Source organism: Sebastes umbrosus, chromosome 1 (genome assembly GCF_015220745.1).
Source record: "Sebastes umbrosus isolate fSebUmb1 chromosome 1, fSebUmb1.pri, whole genome shotgun sequence".
Classification (NCBI taxonomy): domain Eukaryota; kingdom Metazoa; phylum Chordata; class Actinopteri; order Perciformes; family Sebastidae; genus Sebastes; species Sebastes umbrosus.
In genome coordinates this window covers 21,222,494-21,238,720 of record NC_051269.1, presented here as the reverse complement: position 1 = coordinate 21,238,720, position 16,227 = coordinate 21,222,494, and the positions used below count along the sequence as shown (strand labels likewise).

The window sequence follows — 16,227 nt, the reverse complement described above, 5'->3', positions numbered from 1 at the left end:
TACATTTACCACAGGAACAGGCAACAACAAAGAAAACAATAAAATTGTGTTTGCTTTAGTGGTCTATAAAATAAATAAAACAACAAATCTTTACACAAAATAAGAAAGGTCTGTCCTCTCTTAATTCTCTCTCCACCAAAAGAATAAGAAGAAGGCTTATTTCATTTAGAGCTATTTTTAATATCTTTTAACCATGCCTTTTTATAGTGCCTCCTGTATTGTAATGTATTGTTGTTGTTTTTTCTTTTTTCTTATCTGGACCTTGAGTCTGCAATAAAGTTTGAATTTCATTTCATTTAGATCAGGCATATTGTAGGTGTGATTGTTTGGGGTCCTGACTGGAGGCTCGGCGCCAGGCAGCAGCAGCAGCAGCAGCAGTAACAGGCTGAATATTAAAGTGATATTAGAGTGAAACATCTGTGAGATCTAGTCAAGTTAAGGACATCTGGATCGCCAGTCGTCCAACAATGAACCTCGAGCTGCTCGGTAACTAACCTGTTGTTCCTCTGAGTGTTCAGTGAAGCTGATTAAACCGTTCACCGGTAACGAGCTGTTACTGTTGTGGTTAGCATCGTTAGCTTAGCATGTTAACATCAACCCAAAACCAGTCAAATATACATAAATACATGCTTTTATTAGTGGAATCACACCGCTTTAACTAATGTTAAACGTTACATCTGTTCCTAATGTATGGTCTGAGTCTGTAGGTAAAGGATTATAATAGTATGAGCGTACATAGTAGCTGTTAGCTAACGTTAGCCTCCATACATACAGACAGACATGGTCTCCTGTTGTTTAATTACATGTGTCTTTATGAGGAGAGCAGCTACAGACTGTCACCTCTTAACCCTGTGTCTTTATGAGGAGAGCAGCTACAGACTGTCCCCTCTTAACCCTGTGTCTTTATGAGGAGAGCAGCTACAGACTGTCCCCTCTTAACCCTGTGTCTTTATGAGGAGAGCAGCTACAGACTGTCACCTCTTAACCCTGTGTCTTTATGAGGAGAGCAGCTACAGACTGTCACCTCTTACCCCTGTGTCTTTATGAGGAGAGCAGCTACAGACTGTCACCTCTTACCCCTGTCTTTATGAGGAGAGCAGCTACAGACTGTCACCTCTTACCCCTGTGTCTTTATGAGGAGAGCAGCTACAGACTGTCACCTCTTAACCCTGTGTCTTTATGAGGAGAGCAGCTACAGACTGTCACCTCTTAACCCTGTGTCTTTATGAGGAGAGCAGCTACAGACTGTCCCCTCTTAACCCTGTGTCTTTATGAGGAGAGCAGCTACAGACTGTCCCCTCTTAACCCTGTCTTTATGAGGAGAGCAGCTACAGACTGTCCCCTCTTAACCCTGTGTCTTTATGAGGAGAGCAGCTACAGACTGTCACCTCTTACCCCTGTCTTTATGAGGAGAGCAGCTACAGACTGTCACCTCTTAACCCTGTGTCTTTATGAGGAGAGCAGCTACAGACTGTCACCTCTTAACCCTGTGTCTTTATGAGGAGAGCAGCTACAGACTGTCCCCTCTTAACCCTGTGTCTTTATGAGGAGAGCAGCTACAGACTGTCCCCTCTTAACTCTGTGTCTTTATGAGGAGAGCAGCTACAGACTGTCCCCTCTTAACCCTGTGTCTTTATGAGGAGAGCAGCTACAGACTGTCACCTCTTAACCCTGTGTCTTTATGAGGAGAGCAGCTACAGACTGTCCCCTCTTAACCCTGTGTCTTTATGAGGAGAGCAGCTACAGACTGTCACCTCTTAACCCTGTGTCTTTATGAGGAGAGCAGCTACAGACTGTCACCTCTTAACCCTGTGTTAATGTTTATTATTTATTACACCGAGGCTACCAAGCTCTTAACATTAGGATGATGGTGGGAGATAAAAACAATATACAGCTGGTCTATATGACAGGGAGTAACGTTACTATTCGTTAGGTTAATCAGGAACTATGATGAGATAATAATAAAATAACGATGAAGTTTTAAAAAATCTCAAGCCTATAAAATGGTTTTAAACAGTCATATGCTAATATAACGTTAGTCCATTGATTAATCTAAATATTATAATATATATATATATATATAATATATTATATATAAAATGATGTATTATATATACAATTTTTTTAATATATATATATATAAAATGCATATAAAATGATATATATATAATTTTCTATATACAATTATTTATATATAGAATTTTTGATCTACAGCTGGTTTGTAATGGTCTGGATGGAGGAAAGGCAGTGATATTGTACTAATTTTTATTTTCAGAAATAGCATAATATTTAAATCTGGGTTTTAAACAGTCAGTGTAGTTTACTTTTTAAACTAATCCAGCTTTGACAAGTCCAAGTACTGTATTGTGTTTTATTTTTGAGCTAAGCTAGACCAGAATAGAAGGTCACATATGTGATAATTGATATTTATACTGAGTTATGGCTGTTAGTATGATGTCTAGTACCCCTGTCTCATCTTCAGTGGAAGGATGGGGAATCAGCTGAGAAATACGTCTCTTAAGTTTCTCTACATTTTCTCATTAACTCTGTAAAGGAAACATCAGACGTGAGGAAAAAACACTGAATTTATTTGAAATTAGTTGATTGTGGAGGACGTTTCGGAATATCTGAAGAAAAACGTTACTTAATTTTTAACACTACTTAATTTTCTTTCTTTTAAATTGGCTGCTTCACCCTTTTTGTTGGTGAATTCTTTTATGTAAATTTTGGGTAAATGTCTTTTTCCTTGTAAATTGTCCATACAGTTCTATCTTATGAATTACTGGCTCAGACTTTGGAAAAAACTTCAAGATTTCTCTGAAATTACTCATGGATAATTTCCTGCTTCTTTCTGGTGAATATTCAACTTAATTGTTTAAAGTTTCCAGTTTTAATCGTGGATATACTCAAGTTTATTTCTTTATGTATATGTAATGAATACCTGACTTTAATCTCCGATTAATTTGAGTTATCCTTGTTAAATAATAATGATTCTACTGCTATTCCAAGGCCCAAGTACTCACTTGTACGACACTGACTATCTGTAACATGCTAATTAGAATGAAATTAGTGGTAGGTTGTGTTGTGTTTCTGAGCCAGCTGGCACTTTAATACATACTGTACGTCCTGTATGAATGTTACTTAGTTTCGTTAAATGTTTCTCATCACTCTCGCTTCGTTATTCCTCTCCTAGAATCATTTGGGCAGAACTATCCAGAGGTAAGCCACCGGCTCTTAATATCCACATGCGCTTAATAGAAATCCTGATTACTATTTGTGCACTGAAAATCATCCAAACACTAATACACCTGGAGTTTCATCTTTTGATTTAGGCAACAATCATATGTGAAGCTACTCCCAGACTGATGCAAACTCTCTGACTGTTGTTTCACTGTGTTTGTGTGTGTTTTTAGGAGGCAGATGGCACTCTGGACTGTATCAGTATGGCCCTCACCTGCACCTTCAATCGGTGGGGCACCCTGCTGGCTGTGGGCTGCAACGACGGCCGCATCGTCATCTGGGACTTCCTCACACGGGGCATCGCCAAAATCATCAGCGCACATATCCACCCGGTTTGCTCTTTATGGTGAGACACATATCACAGACATACACTCAGACACATCCATCTTTTACCTGCCTCGCCTGCTCCACCTTAGACTACATCCACACGTCAAGTCCAGTAACATTTTAATGATGAATTAAAGAATGCTATATATTTGTGTGTGTGCAGCTGGAGTCGAGACGGCCACAAGCTGGTGAGCGCCTCCACAGACAACATTGTCTCGCAGTGGGACGTCCTGACTGGAGACTGTGACCAGAGGTTCCGCTTCCCCTCACCCATCCTGAAACTGCAATGCCACCCCAGAGACATGTGAGTGAGCTGACAGCATCTGTGTGTCCATGTTTCATCTGATGTTGGGTCAGATTACACTATGAACAGCGTTGACATCACGTGATTTTGTCTAATTTGTCTTTGATCAGTTGTAAGTTAAGTTAATATACTTTGCTATTTTGTACTAACCAGAAATTCTGTTTGTGTTTTAGGGACAAGGTGCTGGTGTGTCCCATGAAATCCGCCCCGGTCCTGCTGACTCTGTCAGACACCAAACATGTTGTCCTGCCGGTGGACGACGACTCAGACCTGAATGTGGTGGCGGCGTTCGACAGGCGGGGGGAGTACATCTACACTGGCAATGCCAAAGGAAAGGTCAGACAAAACTAGACTCACAGTGCACCTTTCAATCACATCACTGCGTTTCAAGACGGCACAAGAAATATGAATTTTATAGAGGGAAAAAGCTCAGTGCTTAAATTTGTACATCTAGAATTAAAACATTTCCAGTGAAAGACACAAGCAGATATCTATGCGGGATAGCAGTCCTCCACATAGACTGCACAAATTGTCACCTGAATTGTTGTACTGTTGATCAGATGAAATGTAAGGGATAATGTACAGCGAGCCGGTTATTGTTGTGATTCTCATCGCCCTGAAGGGATTCTTTCACAACAATGAATGTTGAATGTACATTATCCCGCTTATTACACTGCTACTTACTTAAGAAATCAATATTTTGACACAAAAACTGTCCTCCAGAGTCCGACATCAGAACTGCGCCCATAGCAACGGTCTACTATACATAGCAACGGTCTGTTATACAGAACTTACAGACCGCAGAACGCCGTGATTGACCAATCAGAATCGAGTATTCAACACAGCCGTAATGTAATAAAACATGCTCGTGCATGTGTGTGGGGGTTGTTGCATTGGAAGGAGCCCCGAAGGGAAGGTGTGGGTTTACACAGAGCTCCTGAGGCGATGCTACTTTCAAATTATGCTAGCTGTCATCAACATCGTCGACCCTATCTTTAATGAATACCCAAACACTTGTAGATTTCTCTCCACTCACATTTTACGTCTCCCTCTCTCTGTTGTTGCAGATTCTGGTGTTGAACACAAACACTCAGGAGCTGGTGGCTTCCTTCAGAGTGACAACCGGCACCAGCAACACCACTGCCATCAAATCAATTGAATTTGCACGCAAGGGCAGGTGAGAGGCAACGGGAGGTCTTTTGGTATCTAGACCTGGATGGATGAACACAATCTGGACTACACAGTCTACACGTTTAACATTAGGCTGTAATGACCTGTTCGCATTCAAAACGGTCTATAAGCACAACAGACCGTTTGAAGTAGTTTGCCTTGTGATCCAGCAGAGAGCGCTCTAAACATTCAAATTTGATTTTCTGAAAAAGTGACAGCCTCAGGCTCTAGTCCATTTGGGATCTCCTTGTTCTGTGACACAGTCTAACTGATTCCATGTTGACTGAAGGACAGATCCATATTACAATATGTACACATGATACACAGAACAGAGTAAATAAAGAACTTTAAAAGCCACAGCTATGGACCTAACTTTGTAAACAGATCTGATGAATGGTATCTATTTTGTGTGACTTACACATGTTTTGTATCTGTTATTTTTGTGGGATAAAATCTTTGAAAATCATATAAAACATATTTACAAAAAAAAGGAAAAGCCCCAGCTATGACAGCGGAGCTCTTCCTGTGCTTTCTTTCCCCCTATCTCTAATGCAACCTCTTTTTTTTGTCCACCTGTGCTGTTTTCTGTGCAGTTGCTTCCTCATAAACACAGCGGACCGGATCATCAGGGTGTATGACGGCAGGGAGATACTGACATGTGGCCGAGACGGTGAGCCTGAACCCATGCAGAAACTACAGGACCTGGTCAACAGGTATGTCAGTATATATTTGTGGAAAATTTGAGTGATGGTTGAGACGCTTTCTTCCAGTTTCACAGGTGTTTGCGTAGAAAAATTGCAAGCTCTTGCAAGTGTTGCAGGGACTGGCTGAATTTCAATGCCTGTAATCAAATCAAATGCTTACTAGGAAAGTGTTCAATTTCATAGCGGTGCGTCAGTCTATTCCTCTGACCTCCGTTTGTTCACGCACTCCACCTGTGTTTTCTGTGTTCAGGACTCCGTGGAAGCGCTGCTGTTTCTCCGGCGATGGCGAGTACATCGTGGCCGGTTCAGCCAGGCAGCACGCCCTCTACATCTGGGAGAAGAGCATCGGCAACCTGGTGAAGATCCTTCATGGAACCAGAGGAGAGCTGCTGCTGGATGTCGCTGTAAGGATCAAAACAGAAATCCTGGCTCAGTAGAACACTGTGTAGAGATTTAAACATTGATATAACACATATGTCTATGTATTTTCAACCACATTGAGACGCTGTGTTGTTTACAATCAGATAACTTACCAATCTCACCTTTGACCCCTCTCCAGTGGCATCCTGTCCGTCCGATTATCGCCTCCATCTCCAGTGGAGTGGTGTCCATCTGGGCTCAGAACCAAGTGGTAAGTAGACAGAGACAATAAAGGCCGGATGTATACGTGAATGAAACATGGTCACAGATGGATTATTTCAGTGTCATTTCATTATTTCAGTATCTTTAATGTTTGTATGGTAAAAAATGTGGGACTTTTGGCCTTTAATGAAGCACAACTACCAGCCGAGTTGATGTAAAATGGTGTCAGGGGTGATCGATGTGACTGATTGGTTTGTCTGCAGGAAAACTGGAGCGCTTTTGCTCCAGACTTTAAAGAGCTGGATGAGAATGTGGAGTACGAGGAGAGAGAGTCTGAATTTGACATCGAGGACGAAGACAAGAGTGAACCCGAGCAGACAGGTAGATAACACACACACACACCCATAACCACTTATATGGTATGTAATTTCAAGCAAAGTCTTTATTGTATAGAATTGCTCCTAAGCCTCTTAGCAAAGGCCAAAGTATGAGGAGTATTTATTTGTATGTTAGACAGTTATTTCCCTTCAAAATCCAAAAATACAGTATACCCTCCTACGAAGGCACCACTGTGTAGGAAAAGCCTCTCCTGTGCTGTCTGCTCCCAGTCCTGCAGAACAATACTTCAAATGTGTCCATGTTCCATACTTAATAGTAATAAAACTAGATACTGGGTGGTAAGTATGTAGTGGACTGACTCACACTGAAAAATAAGTTAACCAATATGTCAGTAAGCAGGCTAAATTTATTAGATTTTCCATGTGCTGTTGATGGACATTATTGTCCCACAATGCAATGCAGAAAGGAATTTGAGGAGCTACTCAGCTTGTAAACAGTAAATCAACCTGTGGGTGGGGACGAAACAGATCCAGAAACATCTCAGTAAAACAAATAAGTATAAAATCTTTGGGAAAACATTTTGCTTTCTCCTGGTTAAGATTAATTTTGTAGTTGCAATCCAAAGTCACACTTTGATTTGATTAATGCATCTCATTTTAATCCAAAAGTACATTCATTTCTTGTATACTCTCTTCCTGAAGACAACAGTCATTAGGGTTGGGCAATATGTTAGAATCATGATCAGCCAGTTGCCGATAGCCCATATATTCGCCCAATCCTCTGCATGTGACCCACGACTTCAATATCACACACATTTGCATCAACCCTTTTAGAATGTGACCATCACCTGTTTTGCTGTCAAATGCGCTGGTCTTACTGCTTTCATTGGTTCTCCCTGGATGCCTCCGACATTAACTTGTGCTCGTGTTACAGGCGCAGACGCTGCCGAGGATGAAGAGGTGGATGTCACCACTGTTGACCCAATAGTTGCTTTTTGCAGCAGGTGAGAAACAATAATACAGCGTTACTACACCAGTGCAAACAATGATCCCTCTCTGATCTGATCCCTGAATCATCAAAGCCTTTTAGTCTTAAAGGTGCTAATTGCAAGATTGGGAGCATTTCTATTGCCTCCGCACGGCTCTCAACATGGCGACAGGTGAGCCGGCGGCTCACAGCTAACAGTGCTAACAGTGAAAACACTACTGACAGAGCTAACGGTGTTAACCTGGGGGGAAACCTGAGGATTGGTGCTACGCTTGTGTTCAAATCTGTGTGAAGTATTCTACTGCTGACAGTCTTGTCTGTGTTTGTGTCCTGCAGTGATGAGGAGCTGGAGGACTACAAGGCCCTGCTGTACCTGCCAATCGCCCCCGAGGTCGAGGACCCAGAGGAAAACCCCTTCGGCCCCCCGCCAGACGCCGCGGTCCAGACTGCTACCCCAGAGGAAGCGTTGGCTGGCGGTGACAAGAAGCAGCGGCAGCTTTCATCTGAAGGAGGCCCGGCCAAGAAGAAGGCTCGCACCACCACCATCGAACTGCAGGGGGTGCCCAGTGACGGTGAGACAGTGAAACACAACAATAAACACAACCATAAGATGCCGCGTCGGGGTCGGGTTCATAAAGTTGGTACATTTTCCAATGACCAGGGCCTTTTTTTTCCTAAACTGCGGGAAATTAGAAACAGACTGGGTGAAATAAACATCAGAGATGCTTTGCTACAAGCAGAAACTGCAGGAGCAACTTAGGACATGGTGTTGCTAGTTCCTCCTCTTGATAGTATTCATTGTTGGCAGGGTGGTCAGAGCATTCACATTGTTGGGAACCCTTCTGCAACTTTAGCAGGTATCTCAGGGTCACAAGCGTTTCGCCCCTTAGCCTGTACGCTTCGCCTGTGTGGGGCAGCGGAGACTACATTAGCCTTCACCTGCAGAAGAGTTCCAACTGCGGGCTCTTGTCAACCACAGCCACCGTGAGCTGCTCTCAGCTGCCATGGCTTTTTCCCCAGTGGCTTTCTTCAGTTGTTTAGGTTCCAAACCGATCCTCTGTCCTCTTCTTTTCCCGAGATTTTTAGGTCGACTAAAATATCGAAACAATTATTGGATGGATTTCTATGATATTTTCTTCACATATTCATGGTCCCCAGAAGATGAATCCTAATAGCTTATGGGATCCCCTGACTTTTCCTCTAGCGCCACCATTACATTGAAGTTTTCCCTGTGACATATTTCATTATTTTATTACTAGATTGATTTGCACAGACATTCATGTTGCCCTTGACATGAATTGTAAAACTTTGGTCCCTTAACTTTTGTCATATGTATAAGGAGTGCCATCATCTGGTCAAAATTCAATTCGTCCAATACTTTGGTTTATCACCAAATACCTGCCAAACTGATGACATTACTGTACTTTGTGTTTAGTGCTGATAAGTAGATGTTTGCATGTGATAAAAAAAAAGGCAAAGTAGAAGCAAATGCAGTGAATGAAAACAGTATTAGTGTTCAAGGGAAAAACTGATAGCAGCGGAGTGGTGAGGATGAGACGACTCCGATGTTGAACTGATGGAATTAGTGTTGTGGAAATTAGGGTTGGGCGATATGTTAAAATCATTCAACTGGCCACCAGCCCAACAACCGGCAATTACCAATATATTCGTGCAGGTATGTGTCGTAGTTTCAGCTGAAAGATGTGTCTGAGCTGCAAGTTTTCTACGTTCCACAAGCTTTCTTAGCTTTTTTAGTCTAATAAATAAATAAATAAAATAAACTCACAAAATGTCAAGAAAGGAAATATTCTTACACCTATTCTCCTTATTAAACAGAAAAATACAATGTACACCTTTGAATTCAAGTTTCTCTTTTTCATTGAACTAAGACAGGCCTGATTGCCTCGTTAACTCATCGTAAAACACACTTCATTCAAACTCACCAACTCTGGTTTGGTCGAAATAAACTCTTAATTCACAGAGTTAGATGTGAAAATATGCTGGCTCTACTAGCTGTTTTTCCACGCTGTGCACTTTGTTTTAGCGCCGCTGTGCCAGCTGCCCGCTGAGCAGGGACTCTCTCGTTCTTCGGAGGCAGACCATTAAATTAGCAAAATAAAATGACAAAATCCCCCCCCAAAAAAACAACCTGCGATGTACTTGGCAATCGCCAAAATATTCGTTCAATCGTCCAACTCTAGTGGAAATTTTGGGACAGGTACAGAACTTAGCCAACATGCCGAAAAGTGTCATTATTTGATTGCGTCTGTCCTTTTGCTTTATTGTGAAAAGCTGAACTTTGACCCTGAGTCCATCCTCTCTCTCCTCAGAGGTGCACCCCCTACTGGGAGTGAAGGGAGATGGCAAGTCCAAGAAGAAGACAGCAGGCCGGCCCAAAGGCTCCAAAGGTAAAGACAAAGACTTCCCCTTCAGGCCCAAGCCCTACAGGGGCGAACGGCCCTCCTTCCCCGTGGAGGCCCTGGGCAGCTCTGGCCCAGGAGTAGGAGGAGGAGGAGGAGGGATGAAGGGCAGGGCAGAGGGGGGCCTGGCCACAGGTAAGCACGCCACCGCCCCTGCTGCTGCTCAGTCTGGGAGCTCTGCTAGTCTGACTGACGCCTCACCAGCCCGACCTGTCTCCAAGGCAACCCCCTCCCCCTGTACTGCTTCCACCCAACACGAACCCCCACCCTCCATCCCCCCCAGCCACCCACCCACCCAACCAACCACAAAGCTCACTGACAGAGACCCTCATTTTGTAAAGCCACAGTCTGGAGGTCAGAGCCAGTCTATCAGACCAGTGTTTCATTAAAGCAGATCTGGTCCTGTTATCCGTCCAGACTGTAAATGGAGTTCATGACAAACATCTTTTATTGTAATGTTTACTGGAGGAATCTTACTGTGTTGTTGTTACGTCTCAGAACACTTGAGTTACAATATGATGAAAGGTTATTATGGAATTTTTTTCCAATGATGCCACAAATATTCTGCCTACTGCACCTTTAACATATCTGTATAGTACAAGATATTTTTGCGCTATTTATGACATTATATTCTTATGTAGCCATAGTTTAGACACATTATGATTTAGGGGTTGAATACTTGGAATTTTCTCGCTAGAACTTCCTCCCATTTTCTGTGAAAATTACTTTTTGTGAACCCGTTAGCTTCAGCATGTGCTTGTGTGCTGACGGCTACCGTTTGTACCAAAACGCAGGCACCATCTCGGATGCAGAGATAGAAAATACGCGCTGTCGTAGCTAAATTCCATCTTTGAAGTTATGTAATTACAGTGATAACTGGGGCCAACCTTACAGCTACAGATGTTTCTTCTAGTCACTTTTCATGCTAAAATTATAGCTTACAGTTCAGCTTTTTGGCAATATATTCTTTTGCAATAAGTGGACAAAGTGGAGGGCAAAATCTGTAAATAGAATCTCTGCAGGCTGTTCAAGAAGTAATCAGACATGCAGGACTTTTCCACTAAAATATTACCACATAATCTTAACACAATTTGAAATTAGAAAAGTAGAAACATAATTTTCTGATTAACAATCCATATAAGTGCCGAACAGCCGTCTGATTAGGAACAAGCTGTTTGTCCTCGTCAGATCCACAGTGACTCCTTTTGTACATTCGGAGTGTTTTTCCTCCCAGACTGTGGCTTTATGATTGTATGACCTCTGCTAACCTCAGCACCACTGACTAATTCGCCGCCATTGGAACTTTTGGTGAAGTTGGACTGTAGTTGGCAGATGGGTGTTGACGTGGCTAGCGGTGGGATGGTGCAGCTTGTTTCCCTTGCGGTCTAGCTGGCTAGTCTACATCTACTTCCTGCTTGGCCTTTGACCCTCCTGCTCCCACTCCCACCTCGCTCCTTGGGCTTGTCATGTGACATGAACGTGTGTCTGTAGTAGCGCTGCTCAGGTCCTGTCTTTTCTGTTTCTGTGTGTGTGTCCCAGAGAGATGTTGGGCAACAGCGTACATATTGATGTCTGAACTCATCCTACTTTAAACTTCATTCAAAAACTCTGTTGCCCAACAGCTACATTAACCATGCACGTGTGCAGCATATATGTACCGTATATGTCAAGTATAAAAGATGAATAGGCCATTATGTACAGGACTACATTATTATATTATACAACAAGACCAACGCATATCAACACCACACTGGTCTTTCTCAGCCTCAAACGAAAAAATATACGTAAATCAGTTATATAATCGTATCGCAGATTAGACGTTTAGTACTCTTAAAGTGGATTTATGGTTGCCGTAGTGAAGCCTGCGCGCGCCAGAAAATCCCGCATCACAGCTTTTGCGTCGTGCACGAAGGCTCTGCAAGTTGTTGCGGTGTTTGGTTGTGCGCCTCTGAATTTTTGTAACTACGCGCCCACTGTGCGTTTCATTTCATCATGAACGCCTTCAAGGGGATGACTGGCTGAGCAGGTTTGCCTATACAGACATCTCTATGAGTGTTTCGCTGCAGGCTGTGGAAGAATATGAGAGATAGCTTTGTAAAAGCTAAAAAAAAAAAGGTTTTATGGAATAATAAAACTCCTCTGCAAGGAAAAAAGTAATACACATCAGGCTTCAGGTAGCAGACTTCCCAAAGAATAAAGCGGAGTTAGTTGCTCTTTTGTACATAGTTTTATTTTCATTCCCTGGCGTTTCGGATCTGCAACGAACAACGCACTGAGCATAAACGCCTCTGTGCATACTCATAGCGAGCGCACCAACTACGGAGGCCCGTGCCACGGTGTCGCGCGCAAGTATAAACAAAGCTTTAGTTACTCTTAGTGTTACATTCCTAATATTACTGCTTATATTATCGGTGAAGCCAATTGAGAAATCTGAAATAAAACAAACTTCTAATCATTGTTAAAGGAATAGTTCAACATTTTGGGAAATAAGCTCATTTGCTTTCTTTCTGAAAGTGAGTAAAAGGAAAAGTTTGTGGTTTTGTTGGGAATTATGTGCTGTGATTTCTTGACTGTGCTTCTGTGTTGTGTAGCTGCCTGTAGCGCAGCCACAAGTTGGCAGATACAATCAGTGAGCACAGGTTTTGGTCTCTGGACAGGCACGATGGTACCAAACCTGGCAACCTCACTATGACAACAAGACTTCAGGAAGCTGCACACCAGCTGTTGTTTGTCATTTATGTATGGATTGTACAATACAATATGTTCATGGTATGTGATCTTCCACATCTGTGAGCCCTGAGAGCAAGCGCAGTAGCGTTTCCTTTAACCCCGCCTCCCAGCCCTCGCTCCATGGCTCATTCAAATGAACGGCAGCACGAAAATAACTATTCAAGTGTTTGTACTGGGAAATTAATTTACCTCAAAAAATATCTGCTGAGTACAGACGTCTCTTTCCCAAAAAAAAAAGTATTTTTGGGCACTTTGGCCACTATGAAACTTGGCTTCAAAGCCCGGCAATCTTCCTGGGGGCTTGGTTTCCCCCTGCTTCTAGTCTATGCTAAGCTAGGCTAACCACGTCCTGACTCCAGCTCCGTACTGTAACACACAGAGACATGATTGATGTCCATCTGAACGTCTCCCTCTCAGAAAGAAATACTAAAAGTCAATTTCCCATAAATGTTGAACTATTCCTTTAATATAATCTCCTGAAGCGCCACTATCACTCCATTGACAAATTATTGAACACTTCCTCTTCTCTAACTTCTCTGCCGTTCTTTCTGTCGCTGATAAGCCTGCCGTCAATGAAACCCAACACTTCCTGCAGATGTTTCACATTAAAAGCCTTTCCGGCAGCTTGAAACATCTGCAGGGAAGTGTCAAGTTTTATTATTAGTAGCTTAAAAATGGCCTAGTAGAAGTGATTAGAATTAATTAGTGAATGAAAATGTGGTTAAAAAGAGAAAGTGTTTTCAGGAGAGTAGTGAGTATGACATGCCTCTGTTGTTGTACTGGTGGATTTAGTGCTGTGAAAATGTACATTACTGAATTTATCATGTGAGTTTTCCAATGGTTTTTACCTGACCTTTATTAGCTACGGGTATATGGCTGTTATGTGAGGTTTGACCATTATTCAAATTGTGATTGAGAATGTACAGCAGTTAATCTAAGGAGGATATTGTGTAATCAGTGTCTGTGTTCCTCTGCAGGGAGTCTGGTCTCGCAGTCGTACAAACAACATGACATTGGAGGGATGGACTGATCACTGCTGTTTCTACAGTTGTGAAGGAGCCACCAACAGGCTTAAACAAAGAGACACAAAGCCTGATGTCATATAACAGACTGTGAGCGAGCAGCCTGTTTGATGTGCAGACTGTTTCCTCTCCCAACCAGGGCACAGCGTCACGGGAAAACTCCTCAGCCCGGATCATCTTGACAGGAGCCGACAAAGAGAGCGTGAAGTCCCGGTCACAATAGAGATCACACGTCCTCTTTCTCTGTAGGATTCATCATGTGTAGAACACCTGTGTCCCGATAGTGTGTGTGTGTGTGCGTCGTCTTTCTTGTTGTTTTTATACGTATTAAAACATTTTGATTTATAAATAACTAGCTGCTGTGTGGTTTCTGAGGCAGATGTGGATTTCTGAAAGCTGGAAAAGGATTCACAAAACATCTAAAAGTTTGTCCTAACTGGCTGAGTTTGGTCTAAGAGGAATTCACAAAACGCTTTAGTGCTAAAAGTAGCTCATAAGCCTGAGAGAAGTTGAGCCTTCTGAGTCACAAAGACCTACTCACAGTTAGTCAGCTGGGCTCCTCTTTGTGTCACTATTTTGGAAAAAGGACAACGATAATTACATTTTATAAACATATTATGATGGTAGTATATTTACAGTTAAAACAGTCCAATAACACAAGTCTCCACTGCTGTGACTGAAATGACCACCAACTGCAATCAATATATAAGTTGCTGGATTACCAGGTGAAACTGGCATTGTATATAGAATTACTGCCTTCTTGTAATATGACTTTTTTACTCTAATAATATTACAATGTTCTTCTCATAAAATTACTTTTTTTCTCACAAAATTAAAACTTTGTTCTTGTAATTCTGACTTTTCCTCATAAAATTATGATTATTTTCTTGTAATGACTTTTTGTTCTCATAAATAACTTAATCTTATCTTTTTGTGAGATAGAACATTTTCTTGTAATATGACTTTGTCCTCATAAAACTACAACTTTATTAGCATGTTATGACTTGTAAGATTATGATTTTTTTTTTGTTATGATATATTCTTTAAATTATTACCTTCTTGTCATTACTTTTTTGTTTTAACTAATAATATTACAACTTTCTTCTGATAAAATGACTTTTTTTCACAAAATTAAAACTTTGTTCTTGTTACTTTTTCTCATAAAATTATGATTATTTTCTTGTTGTGACTTTTTGTTCTCATAAAACTGACTTAAACTATTTTTTGTGAGATAAGACATTTTCTTGCAATATGACTGTCCTCATAAAACTACAACTTTATATGCATATGACTTGTAAAATTATGATTTTCTTTTTGTTATGACATATTCTTTAAATTATTACCTTGTAATATTATTACTTTTTTTTACTCCAATAAGATTACAACTTTCGTCTCGTAAAATGACCATATTTATCACAAAATTACAACTTTGTTGTTACTTTTTTCTCATAAAATTAAGATTATTTTCTTGTTATGACTTTTTTCTCATAAAGCTGACTTAAAATTATATGACTTTTGTGAGATAGAATATTTTATTGTAATTTGACTTTGTCCTCATAAAAGGACACGCATGTTATGACTTGTAAGATTATGATATTCTATTTGTTATAATATATTCTTTAAATTATTACCTTCTTGTCACGATTTTTTTATTTTAACTCTAATAATATTACAACTTTTTTTCTGATAAAATTACTTTTTTTCTCACAAAATTACAACTTTGTTCTTGTTACTTTTTCTCATAAAACTATGATTATTTCCCTGTCGTGACTTTTTGTTCTCATAAAACTGACCTTAAACATTTTTTTGCGAGATAAGACATTTTCTTGTAATATGACACAGTCCTCTTAAAACTACAACTTTATATGCATATTATGACTTGTAAAATTATGATTTTCTTTTTTTTATGACATATTCTTTTAATTATTTATCACAAAATTACAACTTTGTTATTGTTACTTTTTCTCGTTAAATTAAGATTATTTTCTTGTAATTACTTTTTTTCTCATGAAACTGACTTAATCTTATATGGCTTTTGTGAAATAGAATATTTTCTTGCAATATGACTGTCCTCATAAAACTACAACTTTATGATTTTCTTTTTATGACATATTCTTTAAATTATTACCTTGTAATATTATTACTTTTTTTTTTACTCTAACAAGATTACAACTTTCGTCTTGTAAAATGACCGTTTTTATCACAAAATTACAACTTTGTTATTGTTACTTTTTCTCGTTAAATTTCTTGTTATGACTTTTTTTCTCATAAAACTGACTTTTGTGAGATAGAATATTTTCTTGAAATATGACATTGTCCTCATAAAACTACAACTTTATTCTCATATTATATTATTATATCTCGCCTTTTTCTCATTTAAATAAAGCATTAGTCATTAATCA

At 40.5% G+C, this 16,227-nt stretch overlaps 1 protein-coding gene across 4 annotated transcripts; it reads left to right on the top strand.

Moving 5' to 3' along the window:
* Positions 1-318: 318 nt before the first annotated feature.
* On the top strand, positions 319-14,180 carry rbbp5 (retinoblastoma binding protein 5). 4 transcript variants are annotated; one of them, XM_037779799.1, is made up of 15 exons: positions 319-486; positions 2,766-2,854; positions 3,194-3,219; positions 3,414-3,586; positions 3,731-3,871; positions 4,045-4,207; positions 4,939-5,048; positions 5,635-5,754; positions 5,996-6,149; positions 6,305-6,376; positions 6,591-6,708; positions 7,600-7,669; positions 7,990-8,225; positions 9,984-10,061; positions 13,781-14,180. In XM_037779799.1, exons 2-15 carry the CDS (start codon positions 2,830-2,832, stop codon positions 13,831-13,833), a joined length of 1,539 nt encoding a protein of 512 aa, XP_037635727.1. In that variant the 5' UTR covers positions 319-486; positions 2,766-2,829; the 3' UTR covers positions 13,834-14,180. The 4 variants fall into 4 exon arrangements, with proteins under 4 accessions (XP_037635727.1, XP_037635711.1, XP_037635737.1 ...); XM_037779783.1 differs by having other exon boundaries at positions 9,984-10,208; XM_037779809.1 differs by lacking the exon at positions 2,766-2,854 and having other exon boundaries at positions 321-486.
* The last annotated feature ends 2,047 nt before the right edge of the window (positions 14,181-16,227 follow it).